The following is a 23,146-nucleotide window of genomic DNA, read 5'->3' as shown; positions in this document are numbered from 1 at the left end:
ACATGCACTAGCTTCACTCGGATGACAAAATGGGACAGGGACCTGCTAGAAAGCTTAGTGAGGGGTTAATACTGTTTTCTATTTCTCTTTGTCTCTCAAAGTCTTAAAATTATAAGCAACTGGAGGTTAAGGATTACATCTATATAATTCTCTGTAACATACCCTATGCGATTAGGGGATTAATAAGTACTTTAGACGATGACGAAATATACGCGTCATCCGGAGAAAGATACCACTCATTTTAAGATTTCCCTTGAACCCATTCTTTGCCCACACAAAAGTGGACAGAAGAGGGTGTTAGATGAGCAGCCTGGAGGTCAAAACTACCCACAGACATGTTTTTTTGGTTCACATGATGTTTAAAAAGAAAAATAGTTTCCAACATTTCCTACGTTTACTTCAAATAAAAAATCCACATTCTGCCTTCTCTTAAAATTCAGACTTCCCAACACTAGACCCAGATGTTCTCATGTGGCAACAGTGAGATGGAACCGAGTAGTCTCTGCTCCTCTGTGGCAGTGCGTGCACTCCGCAGTCTGTCAGTCCTAGTGTCGAGTCCTACTGTCACCACCCCCTAAGACACCTGGCCCGCTTCACTCATCCAAGCACCTGCTTGGCCCTAATCAGGGTGACCACGTGATTTACAGCCCAAACCACAGTGAAAGTCACTGCAACTAACAAGCACACCAGGGGAATTCCCTGGCGGCCCAGTGGTTAGGACTCGGTGCTGTCACTGCCAGGGCCCGGGTTCAAGCCCTGGTCGGGGAACTAAGATCCTGCAAGCCGCGTGGCTCAGCCAAGAAAACAAAAACAACAAGCACACCAGGGTGACAGGTACACCTGGGAATGACCCAGACAAATCCAGGCACACGGCCACCCTGTCTACAGGTATCTGCGAACCATGTGGGGTTGAAGGGGTGTAACACCTTTGAAACCATGGGAATGGAAGTCCTCAGTCAGCAAGCTTACCTTTTTAGCTTTTCTATTCACCAAATCGTGGCAGAGGGAAACATGTACTTCCAACTTCAACATATCAACATTTAAGACCACAACCTTCTTTTTCTGCCCAGGTTCCACCTCCTGCCCTGCAGTGCAGAACCAAACACAATGTGATCACCCTCCTGGAGCAGGGGCGAAGAGAGACAGCATCTCTCCAACAGCCCTGCAGCCCACAGGCACAAAAAGGAAAAGTAGACCTATGTCCCAGGTTTATGTGCACTAGGGAAGCCAAGGGTCTAGCTCCCATAATTCACATTCAGGTTGTGTCAATTTATGCAACCTGGTATATAAAAATCTAGATTTACCCAAATACAACAATAAAGAGATTCATACCAAAACCTTCTTTAGTATGCTGCTGTCTTCATTTGCATTTACACAAGATAAGCATGCCAAAAATTTCTGCTGGATCAGCTCATCTATGTATTTGGAAATTCTGTACCCAGAAGAGGAAGCAACGGGCAAGTGGTTTCCCCTACAAACCATGATGGGCGAGAGATGCACTCACCTGCCCGATGATGCTTGCTGGCTCTTAGGACCAGGCCGGGCACTGGGCCCTCACTGAACAGTACAGAGCCGTCTCCCAACACCTCCTGCACCTCTAGGTCAAGGACCATCCCTGGGGTCATCTCAGCCAGCGTCTGGATCAACACAGAGTCTGCCAGAGACCCAAAGGAAATAGGGATTAACAAGATGAAATGACACTCACCATTCTTTTCCTTTGGAAATATGCTGACACATGGAGGACATTTCCAACATGGAGCGTTGGAACCACTATGAAGGCAAAATTGCTCTTGGTAAAAATGTCTGATATCCATGAAAATTCCCAGTACAGGCAGAGACCTATGCCCCTTGCTCATCCCACATGGCCATAATTCATGGAATAGCCAACGAATGCCAGTAACACATGCTTTCCTTTGATTTCGGAATTTTCATTCTTTCTGTTTGGAATCTACCTTCTCAAGGTTCTTATTCCCAAATCCCATCAGGGTTCCAACAAATCTACACAATGGTTCAAAGCTTAGTAGGGTCAGACTAATAACCACCCCCGCCAAAGTCTTCTAGCAGGTCCCTGTTCCATTTTGTCATCCACTACACATCTGACGAATAAAGGAACAAAAAGTGAAGAAGTGAATGGATTCACAACAAATGCAAACCTGAGGTCACAGAACTCAGGGAAATTTTGATTCTGAACTGGGAGGCAGCCCCAGGGGAACTTCTGGGATACCAAGTAATGATCTTTTATCTGAATCCGGATGACAGTTAAACAGGGATGTTCACTTTATAAATGTTTACTGAGCTGTACTCTAGAAGATTTGTGCACTTTATGGAGATCCTACTCCCATTAACAAAAGGTTACCCATATTTTTTTAACATCAGGGAAGACCAACAACTCATCGGAACAGACTGAAGACGCACACGCCCCACCCCTGGCCCTCATCCTCCGCCCTCCTGCCCCCACCTCGGTTGCTCATGAGGCTGCGGACACCCTGCCGCTCCTCCAGGCACTGGCTCAGGAGGAGGCGGCTGGTGGTGGCCAGGTCCCCCAGACTGCAGTCCGACAGCCGCAGCGACAGCAGCATCCGCTGCTTCTCCTCGTCCACGTTGGTCACCTTAGCAACGACCGTCTGCCCCTCGACAAAGTGGTCACTTGTGGAGGTCACAAACTTGTCACTCATGATCTAAAAGGGAAGAGCGGGCACAAAATGAAGAAAGGAAAGGACGTCTCTATTAAGACAACCCACTTGAAACACCCAGAAAGAAGTGTGTGAGGCAGGAGATGGACCCCAGGAAGGTCCCCCCAGCCCTCTGAGCACAGCTCACCTCCCCTTTCGTAAAAACACAGGAGGCGCCCTGGCTGCCAACCCAGCAGAGAAGGCCCCAGAGCAACTCTCTGCCCCTCACTGTGCATGTTTCTGGGGCCCTCCCCCCTCTCCCATTGTTAAAATTGTTCTGGCAGGGGATGCAAATGAGACCTGCCCAGGCAAAACATCAGGGGAACACACCTACGGAAAGGACGAAACACTTATGAATTGTCTGCGGCAGGAATGAGCGATGAGCCCTTTGCTCACTACCATCTTACACGGGCTTTGGTAAGACTCCTCCCCGCTCTGGGCGTCAGTTTATGCAGCACGCCTGAAAGGGGGTTCAACTACGGGATCGCTAGGATCTTTTCCAGTCTGAAAAGTCTGCTACCCAATGACCTACCCAATGCTGTGGCATGAAGTAGAAAAGGTGCCCCTTCCTCCAGGACACAGCCCTGAGCCAAGACTTACAGGCTGGGCAAGAGGACTGCAGACTGAGTCTCAGCTCCACTCCCCCTCAGCCAGGTGCATCTGTGTCATGCCCCTGAAAATCTTTCAAGAGAATAGATTCTTTCCCACCAACCCTCAGGTTCCATGTCCCTGTTGTCTCCCCTCAAAGGCCCTTGTGCAGGGAGGTGAACTTACAGCTTTGGGAGCCAGTCCACTAAGGCCTGACGGGAACTGGACGAACACACCGTAGTCCTTGATGTTCTTCACGAAACCAATGAGCAGCATTCCAGGATGGATTTCTGAGAAGCTCTTGGGATCCTGGCCACCCTCTACTGCAGACACCAAAGCTGGCTTCCTGCAAAGGAGCTAGTGGCACTTCGTCAAGGAATGTTCCAGAAAGGACAGATGAGCTGTCCATCTCTCCCATCTCCGTTCTCCACTCTACACCCTCTCTACCATAGTGATTCTCTAAGTGTGTAGACCAGCAGCATTAGCATCACTGGGAACTAGCTAGAGAGGCAAATTCTTAAGCACCAGCCCAGACCTACTGAATCAGACACTTGGGGGGCACGGGGAGCAGGCTGTGTTGGACCAAGCCCTTCAGGGGATTCTGATTCACACTGAAGTCTGGGAATCACTGTTTCGTTCCTGCCCTTATTAACTCACCTCCAGATTACCGGAGGGGACCTAAGGGGAAGGCTCATCCCTGTGGTTTGGCAGCTGGACCGGCCGTGACACCATCCTCCTGCCTATCTTCACACTAACCAACCCTATTTCCCCTCCTCTGCCTATCTCCACTCTAAGGAGAATCGATTTTACATTCTGCAAGAAAGGAGGCAATGTCTTCCTTCTAAGCGCCCACACGAAGACCGAAAGCAATATTCTGAGACCTATATCCCAGCAGAGGGAGGCGGAGGAGAGAAAAGAGGACAGCAGGTACTTATTAACTGTTCCAACTCAGGGGTGAGCACTGAGTGCCCCAAGAAGGCTGGTCGTGCCACTGGGAGTGTCCTACTGGGCCTGAAGTGCCACGTGGCCCTCTCCCCAACACCCTGGGCTCCCCCTCTGCCCTGACCACCTGCATCTGCCAGCAGCACCTCGATCCTGCTCTAACGCCCAGCAGGGGAACAGAGGCAAAGTGCAGGCTTGCCCACTGGTTTGGTCTGTGGAGGTATTTCTGCAGTCAGAGGGCCGACTTCTTTCCCATGGAGTTTCCAACTAAGAGCAGAGCCTGACCCGGAGTTCCCCAGCGCCCCCTGCCCCGCCGAGGGCCCACAGCTCCCACACCTCCACCTCCACGGCCCCCCAGAGACCAGTAAAGGATACGACACGCCCCTCACCCTCGCTCAGACACAGGACTCTGTGAAGGGTGTCACCTGCCTGGAGCCAGCAATGCAACAGTGGGCCATTGGTGACGTGGTCTGACAGATGAAACGTGGGAAGGAAGCCGGGGATGTTGTGAGGCAGGACAGCCACCTGCAGCCCATCTTTGGTCTTCTCCAGAACCTTCACATCCACCAACTACTCAGGGAAAAGGAAGACAAAAAAGAGCGCTTGTCTTGAGCAGAGAGCAACTCGTGCGGGTCAGGTAGAGATCAGAGGCATCGAGTATCCAGCACCAGGGATGACTGAGAGGTCGAGACCAGAGAAGCAGCTTTCTCCCACTCCCCACCCCACACTCCCAAAGACCCAACAGGCACACACACCCACACACACAGCAGGACCCATCTGGTGCTCACATCACTCCTCTCCCAGGTCCCTCCACTGGGTCCCAAAGGAAAGACAGTTTTGCGGGCTGGTCCTAGGGACCAGAGAGGAAAGGGGGCGGCAGCACACTGCTAACAAGCCACACCGTAACCGCACTTTCCTTCCTAGACAGTCCATCTGCTCTGACACACAGCCCGAGAGTCTTATCTAGCTTCCTTGATCATCCCCATGCATGGTTTCCAGCACCCCAGGTGTCAGTGGCGCCCTGCTCTCTACCACCGTAACTAAAATAATTTGTCTGGAGAAGTCCAGGTACCTGCCCAGCGTTAATGGCTTTTTTTTTCTTCTGACTGTGTCCCGCACATTCTTCCTTCGGATCACCTGACAGCTTGAAGGACAAGAGCATCCTCTCTTTGGATGGCTCACAGTTCAGCACTGCAACCTTCACCACCTGGTGAGAAACCATACCTGCTTGGCCCTGGAGAGAGGTGCCCCCCACCAGCACCACAGAGGCCTTGGGTGATTCACCAAGACCCAGGATCAGATCAGAAGGCAGTGAAGAGAAACGTACTGAGAGCTACACAGAATCCCCACAAGTCAGCCTTTCGGGTGACAAAAGACATGAATGAATTTTGGGGTATAATCCCAAGTTTTAAAAAATCACTTTTTCCTAGACAGACCCAGACTCATCGGATTTAGGGCAGTGCCCCCTTGTGGTGATAGTGGCCTCAGAACAATTTCTGATGTGAGGGACACTAGTGTATAACAGGTGAAGATTAATTTCTTCTAGGTTGAGGGCCTAAGGTTCGTTAGTTTGTTAGCATCCATTGAGCTCCCTTGAGGGTCTCTCTCTGTTCTGTTCCATCTCCTCCACTTAGCTGGCTCAGGCCCGCTACCCAACATGCTCTCTTCTGTAACCCTTAAAAAGTAGCCTTCCTACTCCTTCAAATCTGTGTTCATGGGGTCACCAACGGTAGGAGCCTATCCAGGGGAAGGCTTACCTGGCCAGTGTAAAAGACACTCTCTGGGTCAGGGATATACTCGGCACTGAGCTCATGCCTGGGCACCAGTCCCTGCACGTCATTGTAGAACTTCACAATGCAGCCGTAGTCCTTGACCCTGAGGATAAAGCCGTGTGTCTGCAGACCAGGCTTAGCATCAGCGTAGCAGGTAATGGCAGGAAGTTTGGACTCAACCAGGGTTTTCTTCAGGGTCATCATCAGCTTCCTGGCTTCAGGGTCACAAAGCAAAACCTAGGGAAAGGATACTGGCCGTGACCAAGTCATCCATTACCAAGAGAGCCACTGAGCTGGTCTCTGCATCCCCCTGAGAGCCATGGTCAGTCCCTAAAAACCTGCTCTTTCTCTCTGAGAATAATAGCTACAGACCATCCCCGCTTCCTGCTGGATGATGACCTAGGGAGCATTCATCTCTATTTCAAATGTACTACCTCCCAAAAGTCCCCTCCTGGGCCTAGAGCAACACTCACCATCCCAGTGCACCTCCAGAGAGTCCTATGTCGGTTACTCCTACTCTGCCTCCGCTCCCTCTCCCTCCTGGACCACTGCATCTCGTCTAACAGAATGAATGACTGAACCTTTACCCCCTCAAGTGTTGTGGACTAGCTATAAACTAAGACTGAGTGCGCCAACCACCTCTCATTCCTCAAAAAGTCATCTCCTCGAGGGCAGAGAAATTCCTCTATTTCTAACTTCCTGACCCCACCACTATAAAACTTTGTACCAATGGGTAATCAATATCTTTGTTGAGCCCACAATGAAATAAAATGAAAATAAGAAAATCCAACATTCTAAGTGTCTGCACACACCAGGCCCTAAGCACTGTGTATTATCATGTCTAATCTTCACAACTCTGAAGCTTCTCTCAGGATCCAAGCCGTTGTTATAAAACACTCAAGTTTCGGCAGCTTTGGCTGGGCTATTTCCGTGCCTGACACAACGCCTGCTCCTCCTCAACCTTCCAAATCCTACCCATCCTTTCCAGTTCAAGCCCCACCTCTGCCAGAAATCTAGAAGACATTATTGTCAAATAGAGCTCAATTCGAAAACTGGTTCTGCCATTTATTAGCTGTGTGACTCTGGGCAAGATACTCTGCTTGCCTAAGCTTTCATTTCCCCATCTGCAAAATGAGGATAACAGTACTTCCTTCATAGGCCCATTTTAAGGATGAAATGAAGTAAGGCGTGTTACGATGTGCCTAGCACAGCAACTGGCACAGAATACATGTTACATGGTAGTTGCTATTGATCATATTGATCTTCACTGATTATCAATGATTCTTGCTGCCCCAGCCTACCCTCACCTCCCCGTTCTGAGATATGACCACAGCATACAGCCTGCACCAAACCACCTGGCCTGCTCTCTTCATGTATGGATATTTTAACTACCAATGATACCATACAATTATCAAGGGCAGGGACCCAGTTTTCTCTTCCCAATGCCAAGCACAGGACTGCAGATATTATGAGGTCACTTTGTGGAAAAAGGCAGAAACTTCAGCTGAGAAGCATCATTCTCTTCCCATATGGCCAAAACCCCACCAGCGACCCTTCAGGAGGCTCACCCGGCACTTGACCTCATCCCCAATGTGGTACTTCTTCTCCGGATTCTTGATGAGGATGTCGGCCAGGTGCATGGGAGGTACCAGGGCCCTGATTTGCCTGCCCACCTTCACCAGCATCCCGTATGGCTTTATGGTCATCACTTTGCCCTAGGAAAAGATGCCATGATGCCTCAAGAATATGTTTCCTATATTTCTTACAACAAAGCATCTCACACCTCTCTTTCGAAGCACAGCTTCCTGAGCTAACTGTGCCTGTTATTCCAGATCTCATAGGGACAAAGCACATACCCCACAGTGATCTGGATGCAGTAGGGTTTATTTATGAGAACCTTCACATCTTTTTGTGTGAGGATCTTCTTTCAATCTGCCTTACAAATTCATTATCCAACGGAGAGGATTATGTCTCCTAAGGAATGAACTCTACATATAAAGGGGAGCTGCTCAGTTGGGGCTAAGTGGTTGGACAGGCGCAGCAACTGGATTCTCACTAATATCCCAGCTGGCTCAATTACCAAAGAACTAACTTTTGACCTGGTCTAATCAACACCATCAAATCCCAGGACTGATGACCTACTGCCTCTGCGTAGTGGGGTGGCACTAGCAAGATCTCACCTTGAAATTAATTACAAGTTACCCGAGGGAAGAAAAAGAAATCCCAGTAGCAGGCAAAGAGAAGGAATATGACTTTAAACGTGTCCACATGGGGACTAATGAGCTGACAGTTAACCTGTGAACTAAAGACTATCTGAAGGTGGTGGAGTATCTAATTATATGCTTGAGGTCTTACCTTTACCAAGGCCCCAGGTTTGATGTCACGATAACTAAGGAACTGAGCTTCAATAACAGACCTAAAACAAAAGGCGAATACAAGATTAAATAAATTAGGACAGAGGCTGCCTAAAATTCAGGCCTACCAAAATCATGTTGGCAAGAAAGGAAATCCTCACCAAGCCAGGCCAGGAGACACTGTGGGCACGGGAGCACACCTCCACACCCCGCACGAGTTAGTGACAGACTTACGTCCGCAGAGAGAGCAAAGCCAGTTCATCCATTTGGCTGTAGTCGATGATTCTACACTTGTGAGTGTTCCCTGGCTTGAAGGTCTCAGGTTTGAAGACTTTCTTAGAATTGGAGAGATGGCTGAGCTACAAAGTACCAAGTGATTAAGGACCAGCCAGAAGCAACAGATCTGAGGCAATCAGACATTAAATCAGACATGGAGTTGACTCAGTACATTTGTCACCTCCCATAAAACCAGCACTTGATTACCTGTTAAAATAATTGCTCTAACTAAAGAACTGCTTTGTACTATCACAGGATCTCTATAAAGTCAGAGAAGAGTCTAGATCATGGGTCGATAAATTACAGCTCACGATTAAGTGCCTATATTTGTAAGTAAGAGTTTGACTGGACCACAGCCGTGCCCTTTCATTTACATACTGTCCTTGCTGCTTTCAGGCTATAACAACAAAACTGAGTAGTTAGGACAGAGTCTGTATGATCCATAAACCTAAAATATTTACTACCTGGCCCTTTAAAATAACTTTCCCAAGCCCTGGTGTAGATCCTAACTCATTCTTGTACCTACCGTCAACCAGGTATCAATTAAGGCAAGTCAATTTTAAGGCACTCTAATATAACAAACAGACCTTGTTCTAGTCCTTATGAACTGTCTGCCACGTTTGGGGAAATTCAAAAATAGGAAACTAATACCCAGGGATGAAGGAAGCAGAAAAGAACTTGTGTCCCCAAAGTCCTTCTGGTGATAAGATCGTGATGAAACAAAGAGCCTCCTTACCCGGGCATAGGCCAGAGCCCCATCCGTCAGCCTGAACGTGGCCCCGGCATTGCCGAAAAAGCCCTGGACAGGAACATCATCCAGTACAGCTCCCAGCTGCTGGCAAGAAAGCCGGGTGAGTGGACGCCCGGGCTGCAGGAAGGCAGCGCGCAGGCTCAGCCGTACAGCTCTGGTCCGAGGATGGACGCAGAGGACACAGGCCCGTACCTAGACAAGGGAAAGGGCATAATGAGCAAGACAAGGCACACCAGGGACAAGGCACCCTGGAGCAGACTTTCAGGGGTCAAGACTCTCCATGTGTTGACCAAGCTACAGATGTAAGTACTAAAATCAGCTTGTGCAATCAAACAGAATGTCCCAGAGGAACTATGTCCGACTGAATCAACGCTTACACAAGGCCAGGAAAACATATACCAGGGTCCCCTCAACACCACGAGGCTAATAATACACACGCAACAGGAGCCAGGTACTGGCATCACTATATCAGAAGCTCATCTGAAACACACCAGAAACAGCCTGCTCTGATCACAAGGCCATAGCATGTAAAATGCCTCAACTCTGCAGACAAATATGGCTACAAGGAGAAAAAAATTACTAGAAAGAGGTTCACCAAAAAATTAACAATATTATTACTAGGTGCTGGGAAAACCTACTTTTACTTAAAAAAAATAAAACAACAACAGAAAAAACCAACAAAGTCTCTATAGCTTCCATTAGTATGTGTTACTGTTAAAAACAAAAAATAAATCATTTTAGGATTTTTAATAAAAAACAACGATTAACATATATTGGGATTTTCTTCCCAAATATCCATGTTCATTGCAGAAAATTTGAATATTTAGACAAGGGTAGAAAAATCACCCAGACTTAATCACTAACACCTGATTGCATAATAAGCCAGCATTTTGACCAGATGTACTTTTTAAGACTTTTTTCCCCAAAATTGAATCTATGTTATAGCAGTTTGTAAACTACAGTTGTCTATTTAAACATATATCTTGTTCTATGTTAAACACTCTATTAGAACACTTTAAATTGTAAAAGCAAAAGATTTACTACCAAGAAAAAAAAATCAAAGAGTATGAAATAAAAACTACAAGTTGCCTTCTTCTCCACAGGCTCCTTCTCTAATCTCAATCCCCAGAAATAACCACTGGCAGTTTCTTGTGGTCCTTCCAAGACACTTTTCATTCCCCTCACCACCCCTCTGACACCTGTACACATGCAGTCCTAGGACCTCCCTGTAGCAGCTGTGACACTGGATGGCTGGTTGGGACACAACTGAAATCCAGAAAAGATAAGTGCAACATTTCTTACCGGCTGATTTGAGAAGTATGTTCTGCCTTTCTTAGGGTCCAGGTGCATAAAGTCAACCAGGCCAGTGAAGAATGAGAGGAATTTTAGCGTAAGGCCAAATGGAGTCACCTAGAAATAAAAAGAATCAGCTATGAAAAACATCTCTCTGAAGGAACCAGGAATGAGACTGTTCATAAAGCCACATTATCCATGATAATGATAACTGTGTGTCTCTCCTCCCCCAGCTAACCCTTATCATCTTTCTTCCCATAAAATGAAATGGCAGCACATCTCCTGGCACTGGCCGTGCCTTAATTCAGTAAGCTCATCGCCCCCGGGCCTGAGAGGACATCAGTCCTCCACCCTCGGGATTTCCCAATGGGATGGAAGGCGCTTTACATGAGGATCCTCAGGGAACTGCCAGCCTGACAACTGGGACAAATTGTTGCTAACTTGGTGATGTGCTCAGACTAAGAAGGTAAAAACCCACATGCTTGCCAGAGGGAGATACTGACCGTGAGCAATTCACCCTACAGAGCCCCACAAAGCTAAGAAAGTAGAGGTGACAAGCCTCTCAAAAGAGAGCAGGGAGGCAGGTGACTGAAATAAGGGAAACTAAGTCAGATCCCCAGGTCCTCTCCTCAAACTATAGGGTCCACCCTTCTCCCATCTCCACAGAAAATGGGAGAGTTATTCTCTGGGAAACTGTACCAGACTCAAAACACAGGAACAGTGCAAACCATGAAAATGTGAATTAAGAAAAATTCTGAATATCATATATAGATATGGAGACCGCCAGCCCCTTTCTGCCATCTAGCTCTTAGGCAGCCAGGCTTATATGCTCCTGAATCGGGTGTTAGCAGATCCTTTCCAGAGGAATCTAACATGCCAGAGAAGACTTCTAACAGTGACATCTGGAGGTTGCCACTAGTTCCTGACCCTGACAGGGAAGTCAGCCAGTCAGCAAGTCGCGCTCAGGGACACAGACTTCCCAGCAGTTTTTTAGAGTGCCTCTCTCATAACACGGCGGTCAAAACAAAAACTCAATAGAGAATGGGAAGTTTAAGTTGAGAGACTTTCCCAGAAGTAGGATATAGACAGATACATGCATGTACCAAACCAAAGAAGAGAGGAAAAAATAAGAAAATTAGAACTGATCCATTAAGTCCAACATCATACTAACAGGAGTTCTAGAAAAAGAAAAGAAAATTATATTAAAAATTTTAGGGCTTCCCTGGTGGCGCAGTGGTTAAGAATCTGCCTGCCAATGCAGGGGACACGGGTTCGAGCCCTGGTCTGGGAAGATCCCACATGCCGCGGACCAACAAGGCCCATGAGCCACAACTACTGAGCCTGCGCATCTGGAGCCTGTGCTCCGCAACGGGAGAGGCCACAACAGCGAGAGGCCCGCGCACCGCGCGCGCACCGTGATGAAGAGTGGCCCCCGCTTGCCGCAACTGGAGAAAGCCCTCGCACAAAAACGAAGACCCGACACAGCCAAAAAAATAAATAAATTTATTTAAAAAAATTTTTTTAAAGATCTGATAAGAGGCTAGTATCCAGAAGATACAAAGAACCCTTACACCATTAACAATAAAAAGATAATGTAACTTTTAAATGGATAAAGACTTCTGATTCAATATTTCTCCAAGGAAGATTTATAAATGGCCAATAAGCACATGAAAAGATGCTGAACATCACCAATCCTTAGAGAAATGCAAATCAAAATCACAAAATACCACTTCACACCCGCACCCACTAGAGTGGCTATAATAAAAAGAATAACAATAAGTGTTTGTGAGAATGTGGTGAAATTGGAACCCTTATATTGCTGCTGGGGATGTAAAATGTTGCAGCCACTTTGGCTGTTCCTCAGAAAGTTAAAACACAGAGTTATCATATGACCCAGCAAGTCCATTCCTAGATATACACTCAAGAGAAATGAAAACATACGTCCCTACAAAAACTTATATACAAATTTCATAGCAGCATTACCCATAAGACAAAAGTGGAAACAACCCCAATGTCTACCAACTCCATATGATGGAGTATTATTCAGCCATAAAAAGGAACGAATCACTGATAAATGCTACAACATGGATGAACTTTGAAAACATGCTAAGTGCAAGAAACCAGACATAAAAGGCTACATACTGTATGGTTCAAATTATATGAAATACCCACAACAGGCAAATCTAGAGATAAAAAGTAGATTCGTGGTTGCCAGGGGCTTGAGGGAGGGAATGAATGGAGAGTGACAACCAATGGGTACGGGGTTTCTTACTGGGGCGATGAAAATGTTCTGGAATTAAATAGTGATGACAGCTGTACACCCTTGTGAATACACTGAAACACCACTAAGCTGTACACTTTAAAAGGGTGAATCTTACTGTATGTGAATTATATCTCAACTTAAAAATTGGGGAAAAAAAAAAACCACAGTGATACAGAAAACTTTCCCAGAACTTAAGGATCTACATTTCTGGATTACAGGAGGTCAGAACAAATAAATGGAAAGAGAGTCATACAAAAGCACATCATTGTGAAATTTTAAAACGAAAGGCATAAAGATAAGATCCCTGAACATATAAAGAAAAGGAAATCAAAATAACATCAGACTTTTCAACAGCAGTAGAGGCCAGGTGACAATGGGAACAAGAACTTCAAAATTCTGAGGTGTTTTTTTTTTTTTTTTTAGTGGTACGCGGGCCTCTCACTGCAGTGCCCTCTCCCTTGCAGAGCACAGGCTTCGGACGCGCAGGCTCAGCGGCCATGGCTCACGGGCCCAGCCGCTCCGCGGCACGCGGGACCCTCCCGGACCAGGGCACGAACCCGTGTCCCCTGCATCGGCAGGCAGACCCTCAACAACTGCGCCACCAGGGAAGCCCTCTGAGGTACTTTTTTACCTAGAATTCTAACCCCAGATTAACTACCAATCACACGTTAGAGCAGAATAAAGGTATTTTCAGATATACTAGGTGTGCAGAAAAGAGTTAACATAGCAGGCCTGAGACTGCGATCCTTGGAAAAGCATGCTTGTGGTGTTGGCCCTGGCCTGGTGTCTGGGAACTTAAGACTTCAAGAGGGCTCCCACCACTCTCAGAACTGAGTGGCTCACTGTACCTAAACTATTTGTGCAAACAATATGGTTTATGCTAAACACTCGAATTCCTTAGGAGAGTCAGGAATTTTGGTACATGACAGGCAGCTGGTGCCTATGTGACCAGTCGCAAATAAAAACCCTCAATGAGCTTTGCTCGTAGACAACATTCACCCATGTTGTCATAACCTGCTGCTGGAGGAACTAAATACACCCTTTGTGACTCCACTGGAAGAGGATTCTTGGAGGCTTGTGCCTGGTTTCTTTCAGACTTCATTCCATGGGGCTTTTTTCCTTTGCTGATTTTGCTTTGCCTCCTTTCACTGCAATAAATCACAGCCGTGAGGGCCGCTATATGCTGATGGTGTGAGCCTTCCTAGCGAATCATCGAACCTGGGAGCGGTCTTGGGAATTTTAAGACACATGAGGTGAAGAAATTAACCTCCCATCTGCTTTTCTGAGGATGCTTCTGGCGAATGTGACACATTAAGATGAGTAAACCCAAAAAGAGGAATACATGGAATCAAAGAAGGTTCTATCCAATACAGAAGAGTGGAAAAGGATCTGGGATGACAGGGAAGGGAGCCCTACAGAGCAACCAGTCCAGACTGGAGCCGGATGACAGTAAAAGGGGCTCCGCGTAGGGGAAAAAAGTAGCAAAGATTATTTAAAGGGTTTGAAAACACAGAAAATAGTGAGAGAAAAATAACTACAGGATGTATGAAGAAAGAGTGAAAGGTAGGAAGAGAATTCAGCAAATGACAAAAACAAGGCTGATTAGCAACTCCAGGAAAAAAAGCTGTTCAAGAAACAAATTATATTATCTAGCCCAGCAAATAAATAATATCTATGTAGTCATATAATTTAAACACTGAATAATGATTTAGCCAAAATTTTAATATTCCTTTGTTGAAAGGTTGGGAGAAGGTAAGGATAAGAGAGCCAAAACTTCATCTACCTTGATAAGAAGTGAAAACCCAATGCCTCAAAGTGGTAAGATACAACAGAAGCTTACTATTATACTTCGAAACACACAGGTAAATTTCAAAAGATAAGCTAAGAGTTAAAGGTGGGGGTTAGATGGGATGAGAGTTCTTCATCATAAGCCTTTCAATACCATTTGATCTTTTAGATCAGCACTGCCCAAGAGAAATATAAGCCACAAATGTAATTTTAAGTTTCCTAGCAGTCACATTGTAAAAATTACAAAGAAACAGCTGAAATTTATTTTAATAGTTTATTTAACCCAATATAGGCAAAATATTATCATTTCAACACGTGGTACTGGCTACATTTCCAGTGCTTAATGGTCACATGGGACCAGGGGCTACCCTACTGGACAGCACTCTTTTAGATTGTGTGCACGTACTACTTTAATAAAAATCATTTTTATTTTAGAAAATAGTAGTAACAATGAACGGCTTACCTTCTGCACCTGGGCTTTGACTACCAGTCCTGGTAGCAAGCTGTTGAGGGTCCAGTTTTGCTCCTCAGTAGCAATGGCAGCAGAAACTTCTGAGTAACCAACCGACAGACTAACAACTCCTCCATTGCCTTTCACCTCTTCGATAAGGCAGTTCAGGTACTGACCTACCTTCAATTTAGCACCTGCAAGTCCAGCCCCCAAAAGGAAAAATACCTATTATGAGAAGGACTTTGAACTTGGGCTCGAGTGATACCTGAAAGATCCATGGCCTACCAGCCCAGTTACCATGCAATACTCCCCATATTCCCAGTTTCTCAGAGACCAACTACAAGAATGGCGTGAAATGACCCTGACTGATCTGGAATCAACTACCACACAAAAATATGAAAACCTCAACAAGACGGGAGGGTACTGCTTCAGAGGCTCTGGGGGCCCAAATTTCAGGGGAATCTTCTAAGTGAGAAAAAGTGAAACTGGTCCATCAGATCTTAATGAGACTGCCACTCCCTGACCCTTCACACATCTTCCTTTTTCTGTCACCTAACAGTTGATTTTAGCAAAGCCAAACATGCTTCAGGGTCAGCATTCTGCATTTTACTCAACAAAGTGGCATTTAAATATAATCCCCCATATACCACCTCACTACCATGGACTGGTCCCTCTTCTTCCTCTCACCTTTGTTCTTCTGTTGGATGTACTCCTGGGCTTTCTGCAGTGGCAGAAAAGCTCTGGCCCCACTAACACCAATGTCCACTAGATAGCCATGGTCTTCCAGGCTGGACACAGTGCCCGTGAGCAGCTGGAGGAAGGCAAAGCATTCTCAAAAGGTCAAAAGTCAAAGGTCATGGGACACATAACAAACATCCACTACCAAACATGACTGTTCCCACCATCCCATAATCCCACACATCCTCTCACTTTAAACCTCAATCCCTACAACACAGGGAATATAGCCAATACTTTATTATAACTATAAATGGAGTATAACCGTTAAAAACTGTGACTCACTATAACGTACACCTGTAACTTGTATGATATTGTACATTAACTATACTTAAAAAAATCTTTTTTTTAAAGAAAAGAAAAAAACCCTCAGTCCCACTATAGGATAGAAGAGGGAAAGACATCAATTTTAATTCTCCCAGGGTTTGAAGGATCTTATAGTTTCCAGACAGAGAGGAGTTGAATAAGGGAATGACAGAGAGGGGATTCTCCCCTGGGGGATTTTCAAAAGATAGGAAAGACTTTCATGTTATGCAAAGAGATAAACCAGATGGCCTTGCAGTGCCAGCACTCCCAGCACCATGACTAATGAGAATCCGGAACTACCCTTCTCGCTGTCATCAAGTCTTTTCTAAGCACCTCCAGGATGTCTCCCCCCAAACTCCTGCCAACCTCCTTCACCTTTCACGGGAAGCACTGTGGCATTCAAATCTGGCTCTGACACTTAGTAGCTATCTGGTGTTTGGTCACTTAAGTCACTTAAACCTTTTTCAGTCTGTTTTCTCAAATGTACAAGAGGGATACCTATCAGCCTCACAGGGTTGCTATGAAAATTTTTTCAGAGGAAGTGTCTAAAACAGCACCTGTCAAACAGTGGCCTCTCAATACCTGTCAATTTCCTACAACTTGGCTTACTGTTATTCCCCACTCTACCCAACGTTCAGGGCCTGGTCCAAACTCCACCGCTTCTAACCAAACATTCCAAGATCATACTGATCTCCTTCCTCTTAAGTGAGTATAGTTTATATGAGTGTGTTTTGTACCTACTTGACTTGGAGGCACTGAGTGGGGATACATTTCTCCTGAACCTGCATAGGACTGGGAGACTCAGTAGTGGATCATCCATTAGTACGGCTGACAGTCTAATTGCCCTGTCTACCCTGTCTCTCGCTCTCAGAGAGCAGCCCTCAAGCTCTCCTCACAAACGCCAGTGGCCTCTGAAAAAGACTTAATCTGTGAAGAAGTCTCGGTAAAGAAGGCACTTCAAGGAACTCCTTCTTACCCTTGCTAAGATTCCCTGGAAGCATTTTTTTCCCCCTACCAGCAAATCTTGGACTTGCTTTCCCTTCCTCCCCTCCAGGGTAATGTGATTAGGTTCAAGTCTTCAATTTCCATTAAGTACCCAAAGTACCCTGGCGACCTTCCCCCCAGGAAAAGACGCACCCCCATGTGTAACAGTTAAGCTGAAAGTGAAAGGTAGTCTAGACACACCCCAGGAGGCAGGACAGGGAGAAGGCATGTTGCCTGCTCCTCTGCCCTGGCGCCAGAGACATACCATGCCGGGTTTCAGGGCCTCAGCACTCAGCACTTTGTTGACATTTCTGGGGTTCAGAGACAGCTTGACATTCTTTTTGCCCCTCTTTGTGATGTCCAGACTGCTCACCACACATCTCACCAGCATACCAGGTGAGAAGAGCTCAGGCAAGCTGACCAGGTCCTGCAGAATACAAATGAGAAAAACCTGATACGTACCCTTCCCCTGCACTGAGAATTCACTGCCTGGTCCTGGCTCAGCGGTTTCTCATCCTCAGATCCCAAAGAGCCCAAAAGGCAGATGAAGAGAGTAACTGCTCACCCACAAAGGAAGCGGCCTGTGGCCATGTCACAGTCTTGGATTACAGCTTAAGGTCTCCAAACATCTCCACGCAATGGGCAGATGTAAAATGACGTGTTAAAAGAATCGTCTACAATTACTGTCTCTACTTCCTCATCTTCTCCTCACTCTTCAGCTCACTGCAATCTGAGTTCCACCCCCATCACTCCATACTTGATCTCCCAACAAAATCTCCAATGACTTCCATGTCGCTACACCCAACAGTCCACTTTACAGTCCTTCTCTCACATGACCTTTACAAAGCATTTAACTCTGGTGCTGCTTCCTTAAGCATTTCCTCCTGGCTTCCAACCCTTCGTTCACCTTTTTTCTTCTCTGTGTCTCTGGTCCCACCTTCTTCTGACAGCAACTCTCCTTTTATTCAGCAACTAAAATACAGTATTTGCCCCAGGCTCAGTCTTTCAGTCTCTTCTCCCTCTGTGTGCTCCCTCTAAGCAACTTCTTCCCTCTCCATAGCTTCAATTACCACCTATACAAAGAAGTTTCACACATTCGTGTTTCTAACCCAAACGTCCCTGAGCTCCAGCATCACCTATCTACTGGTTGTCTCAACTGTACCTCAAACTCAACATAACAGAAAATCAAATCATGATCATCTCTCCTAATCCAGGTCCCCTTTCAGGGTCTCCTGTCTCAGGATGGCATGGCCACCTGTCAAGCTGTGCTCAACAGAAACCTAGGACTCACCTCTGACACGTCTCTCGGCCTTGCCACCCATATGGAATTCGTCACTAAGCGCTGACTTTACCTCCTCAGCCCTCAGTAAATCCATCAATCTCAGAGCCTAGACTACGACAACAGCCCCCTAACTGGTCTCTAAGCAGCTACGCATGCCTCTTCAATTCATTCTCTGTGCTGTCTACATGGCACCCACCCCAGTGAGGACATTTCAAGGGCTTCCCACTGATTCTAGAAAAACAATCCTAAACATGGTCTGGCCTCCACCCAGCCCGCCAGCCCCATCCCACTCCACTCTCCCCGGCTCTCTCTGCTCTAGCCACACTAGCCTTCTGCTACATATCGGGCTCCTTCTGCCTGAACTCCCTTCTCTAGCATACCCTCATCCTTCCTACCTCAGCTCAGGCATCCCTTCCTCAGGCAAGTCTTCCAGGTTCCCTGGGCTAAGTCAAAATCCCCTTATTTTTTTTAAAAAAAAAGAAAAAAAAATTTCCCTATTATAAACTCTCCTGGTACCCTGTACCCTTCCTTCTTACCACTTAGCAAACTTGTCATTTTACAGCTGTTGGTGTACTACTTATTTCCAGTTACAGATTTCATGCGGCTTTCCCTTACCTGCAGGGGTTCTTCTTGTGCCACCTGCTCATTCAGCTTTTCAGTGTAGGCATCACAGATTTCAGTCACTTGCACACACCCCTGGAGGCCGCTGGGGAGACTAATCACCAGTTCCAGTTCATTTACCTCTTTCACGCAACCCAAAATCCGCATCCCCTCACACAGGGACTAGAAGAGAAAGAGTGAAATGTATACAACAGGGAAGAGAACAATGATTGGGGAGGTTGGGGGGGGTTCTGGCTCCTAGTCCCAACTCTGACATATAAAAGCTACGAGACACATATGTGTACATGTCAGTACACTCATCACACATCTGAGCACCACGAAAGATCAAAATTATACAACAGTGTTTCCAGCAGGGTGCTGGAGGGCACGCGCGCCTTTTCCTTTATTCCAAGCAGCCCAAACTCAAAGGCCTAGCAGGCAACACAATGCAGGACAGAATGTCAGTGGAGACAGAAGTCAGTCTGGAGGGTGCATGCCAGGTCTAAAGGGCGCAACCACTATTCAGCTCTGTGTGCCTACAAACATGAGGGAGTGCGAGCTTGTACTGTCAGCACTTTCAAATTTTTACAAAAAAGCCGGAAATCACATTTTTATGGGAAATTTTTTAGTTTTCTAATGTTGGCATGAAGTTAAACAATTATTTTTTTTAAGTAGCACACAGGACAAAGAAAATACTTCTGCAGTATTTTCTATATGTTTCCTTTCACTATCATTTGACTTTTTTTTTCTTTTTTTACAACTAATGTGTATCAGAATTATCTAAAAATTTAAGGAACATAATAAGACTGCTTCACTTCTCTGAGATAATTTCCACATCTATGAAATGAAAGGGAAGAATTAGAGTGATTGCTAAAGTTATTGCCAGTTCTAACCTATGACTCTACTAAAACACAAGTTCCATGAGGGCATCGGCGGGATGAGGGACTCAGCAGCTAAAAAGAAAAACTAAAAAAACAATACATGATTACAGGCACTGGTTAATAATTGAAGGAAATAATGCTCAATTCTGAACAAAACTGGAAGAAGTTCTAAAGACATAAGCTACACACACATATTTATATGAAAAGAATGAAGGAAAAAAGGAAAGAGGAAAGGAAGAAGAACATATACAGACTTAAGCAACTCAGAGAGTTTGTTTAAAACAAAACCAGTTATAAAACAGAAACTAACACACCATTGTAAAGCAATTATACTGCAAAAAAGATGTTAAAAATAAAAAAAAACTTTGACAAACCTCCACACTAAGGATTTCAAACTTCTCTCTTACAAACTTGTTGCTTTCTCTCTTTTCAACTTTCAACTTTTTTGTTTTTGCTGGCTCTTTCTGGATCTTTTTCCTTTTGGTGGATTCCTCTTCAGTAGAAATCTAAAGGGGGCAAAAGACCCAAAAGAATAAAAACCAGTAATCCTGGCCTTTCCCTCCAACTTCAGGTCATCTGTCACCTTGCTTTGTCTTCCCTTCTACTCCACCCCACTCCCAATTGTTCCTTTAATTCCTGCCTCAATGCCAATCTCCTGTTCTGACAGCAATTCTCCCTTTGACCAAAATCTGAGCTCTGTTCTCAAAGCCCCTTCTCTCCTGTGTTCTTCCTCCCTTGACTGGGATGAGCACTGGGGTTCCCCGCTGGGAGAAGCAATTTGGAACAGTGAAAGAAAATAAAAGGTGGAGTCACGAAGACCCAAGATAAATTCCTATCCCCATGATTACAAGCTGTGTGATTTCAACTAAATTATATAACCTCTCTGAGCCTCAGTTCCTCACCATGGAATGATGATCTCTACTACACAGTACAGTTGGAAAGATTACATAAAATAGACATGAGACCATACAATCAAGTGTTAGTTACTGTCCCTCTAGCATTTGGAGCGCAACCTACTCTAGGTGAAGATTTCAAATTCTACTGCAAATTATGATCGCTTTATACAGCAAGGACCTCATTCAAAAATGCAGTGATCAAACTGTTTTCTCTCCATCCTTAATCAACATGATAAGTTTCTAAGAATAAGAAACAGGGAATTGCCTGGTGGTCCAGTGGTTAGGACTCCATGCTTTCACTGCCAAGGGCGCAGGTTGGATCCCTGGTCAGGGAATTAAGATCCCACAAGCTGGGTGACGTGGCCAAAGAAAGAAAGAAAGAAACAACGGCACTGCAAACTCAAATATTAAATGCCATGCTTCAAAGGATATAGTCTTGTGGTGGCATGGACTCTCTAACAAGTTTAATTTATAAAAGTTGACTTCAACAAGAATCCAATCTGGAAAACCACACATTCTCAAACAAGGCTCATTCTCCATAAGGACACTAGAGAGAAAGTGTTCAGTGAGTCTTATCAAAAAAGCACACCACTTACATCAAATAAGTTGTCTTGTTCAAATGACTGCTGGAAAGCTTTCTCTTTCTCTGATTTGTGGGTCTTTCTTGTACCCCCTCGGGGGAAGCTTTCTTCCATGGTTGCTGTGTTTGGGTGTCCTAAAAACAATGCAAAGAATTGGTGAGTTGTATCCTTAGTGTCAAGGTTGTGATCAATGGGCAAGAGATAGAGCTTTCTAGCACCAATGTGCTGGACAGCATTCAGGACTAAGAAATGGATGGTTTGATGCCAGGCAACAGATAATCCATAATTCGTCTTTCCAAAGGTCTTTGCTTCAAAACCACAAGTCCACACATTTTTCTCCAGCAAAAGAAGTTAGTTTCAATGTATTAAATATCATTAAGCAGCTTCAGTTAAGTCACAGATACACAGATGAATACATAACCCCCTACCTTCAAAGAATACGCACATTTTTAAGAAGATAAAACAACTACGCAAAGGATCTAAAATACAAATCAGATTATAAACTATCAACAAGGAGGTAGGAAATAATGAGGCTTCAGCAAAGGAGGAAAGCTTCCTAAAAAAGATGCTTTTGAGCTGAATGTTAGAAGATGAATAAAATTTTGACAGGTGGAAAGGGAAAAACAGAAGGAATACGAGAAAAGGGCATGGAAATAGGAAAAAAACAATTATTTCGATAAGCGCCAGCAATATGTCTGTCAAGCTGCTCAAAAGCTTGCTCTTGCCTTTCTTTGAAGAATTGTTCGACTAGATTACAAGGTGAATAAAGCATAATAATTGGAGTTAAATTTTAAAAGACACGTTGGGCTTTTTGTGTCACATCTTTCATCAGGTGTGAATAGATTAACGTTCACTTTGGCAAGTCAGAGCCTTAAGAAGAGGGAAGGACAGAACAGTAACAAAAATATGTATATACTTCAGGCTATAGATTGGACAGGGAGATAGGACTGAAGGAAGGTACACCGGGTACAAGGATTCAACTGCAGTACAACAGATAAATCATGAGAACGTTCACTTTGACGTTAACGTTCACTTTGGCAAGTCAGAGCCTTAAGAAGAGGGAAAGAACAATAACAAAAAATATATATACTTCAGGCTATAGACTGGACTGAAGGAAGGTACACCGGGTACAAGGATTCAACTGCAGTACAACAGAGAAATCATGAGAACCAGAACTACTGAATAGGTATAAGTGAGAATAGAAGATAGGAGGGGTTGGTTCTGAGAGACACTTGGGAATAGGAATCTAAAAAGGCTTGAGACTGTGAAAGAGGTGAAGACCTAGAGGGAGCCTAGGAGTTGGAATCAGGAATGGATGTGTTTGGTAGAAATAGAACAAGCAACGCCGTCCAGTTTGCTAGGCATTTGACCCTTAATCTCATTTCAGACAGGGTGAAACTGAAGCTTCAAAGAGTAAACTGATCCCGCGACAAAGAAGGGCCTTGAGCTACTTCCTGGGGACACATTCTGACGTTACAGGGACCACTCCAGCATAGCCGGCTTTGGAACCCAACCACTCACCCGGCACTGCGGGTGCATGGCAGGGATCCAGAGGACCTAGTCCTGGGACAGACCTGAAAGCCACGAAGTTTCCACCCTTATCGCCTTTTCCCCCACTCACCAGCCCCGGGACGCCAGCACTTCTTCTTCGGAGGCCGAGCCACTGTAATCACACACGCGGAGTCTAGAACACCAGCAACCCAACTCGGCTCTTCCGGAAGCGTGGGTAAG

General features: G+C 45.5%; 1 protein-coding gene across 2 annotated transcripts in view; it reads right to left on the bottom strand.

Moving 5' to 3' along the window:
- PDCD11 (programmed cell death 11) overlaps window positions 1-23,137 on the bottom strand; it is a 41,834-nt gene extending 18,697 nt beyond the window's left edge. For both annotated transcript variants that reach the window (XM_024735015.1, XM_024735016.1), the window contains exons 1-19: window positions 23,037-23,137; window positions 21,431-21,549; window positions 20,313-20,444; window positions 19,073-19,240; window positions 17,441-17,602; window positions 15,838-15,961; window positions 15,163-15,344; window positions 10,658-10,765; window positions 9,341-9,547; window positions 8,563-8,687; window positions 8,330-8,390; window positions 7,543-7,689; window positions 5,960-6,211; window positions 5,275-5,409; window positions 4,578-4,772; window positions 3,447-3,617; window positions 2,459-2,678; window positions 1,505-1,654; window positions 970-1,085 (exon numbers count right to left, since the gene is read on the bottom strand). In XM_024735015.1, the coding sequence (XP_024590783.1) occupies window positions 970-1,085; window positions 1,505-1,654; window positions 2,459-2,678; window positions 3,447-3,617; window positions 4,578-4,772; window positions 5,275-5,409; window positions 5,960-6,211; window positions 7,543-7,689; window positions 8,330-8,390; window positions 8,563-8,687; window positions 9,341-9,547; window positions 10,658-10,765; window positions 15,163-15,344; window positions 15,838-15,961; window positions 17,441-17,602; window positions 19,073-19,240; window positions 20,313-20,444; window positions 21,431-21,529 (2,754 nt within the window). In that variant the 5' untranslated portion in view covers window positions 21,530-21,549; window positions 23,037-23,137. The remainder of the gene's footprint in view (window positions 1-969; window positions 1,086-1,504; window positions 1,655-2,458; window positions 2,679-3,446; window positions 3,618-4,577; window positions 4,773-5,274; window positions 5,410-5,959; window positions 6,212-7,542; window positions 7,690-8,329; window positions 8,391-8,562; window positions 8,688-9,340; window positions 9,548-10,657; window positions 10,766-15,162; window positions 15,345-15,837; window positions 15,962-17,440; window positions 17,603-19,072; window positions 19,241-20,312; window positions 20,445-21,430; window positions 21,550-23,036) is intronic.
- Between the last annotated feature and the right edge of the window lie 9 nt (window positions 23,138-23,146).

The sequence above is a fragment of the Neophocaena asiaeorientalis genome, unplaced genomic scaffold (assembly GCF_003031525.2).
Source record: "Neophocaena asiaeorientalis asiaeorientalis breed wild unplaced genomic scaffold, Neophocaena_asiaeorientalis_V1.1 scaffold240, whole genome shotgun sequence".
Taxonomy (NCBI): Eukaryota; Metazoa; Chordata; class Mammalia; order Artiodactyla; family Phocoenidae; genus Neophocaena; species Neophocaena asiaeorientalis.
Note: the sequence above shows the minus strand (reverse complement) of the source record. Positions and strands in the feature narration are given on the sequence as shown.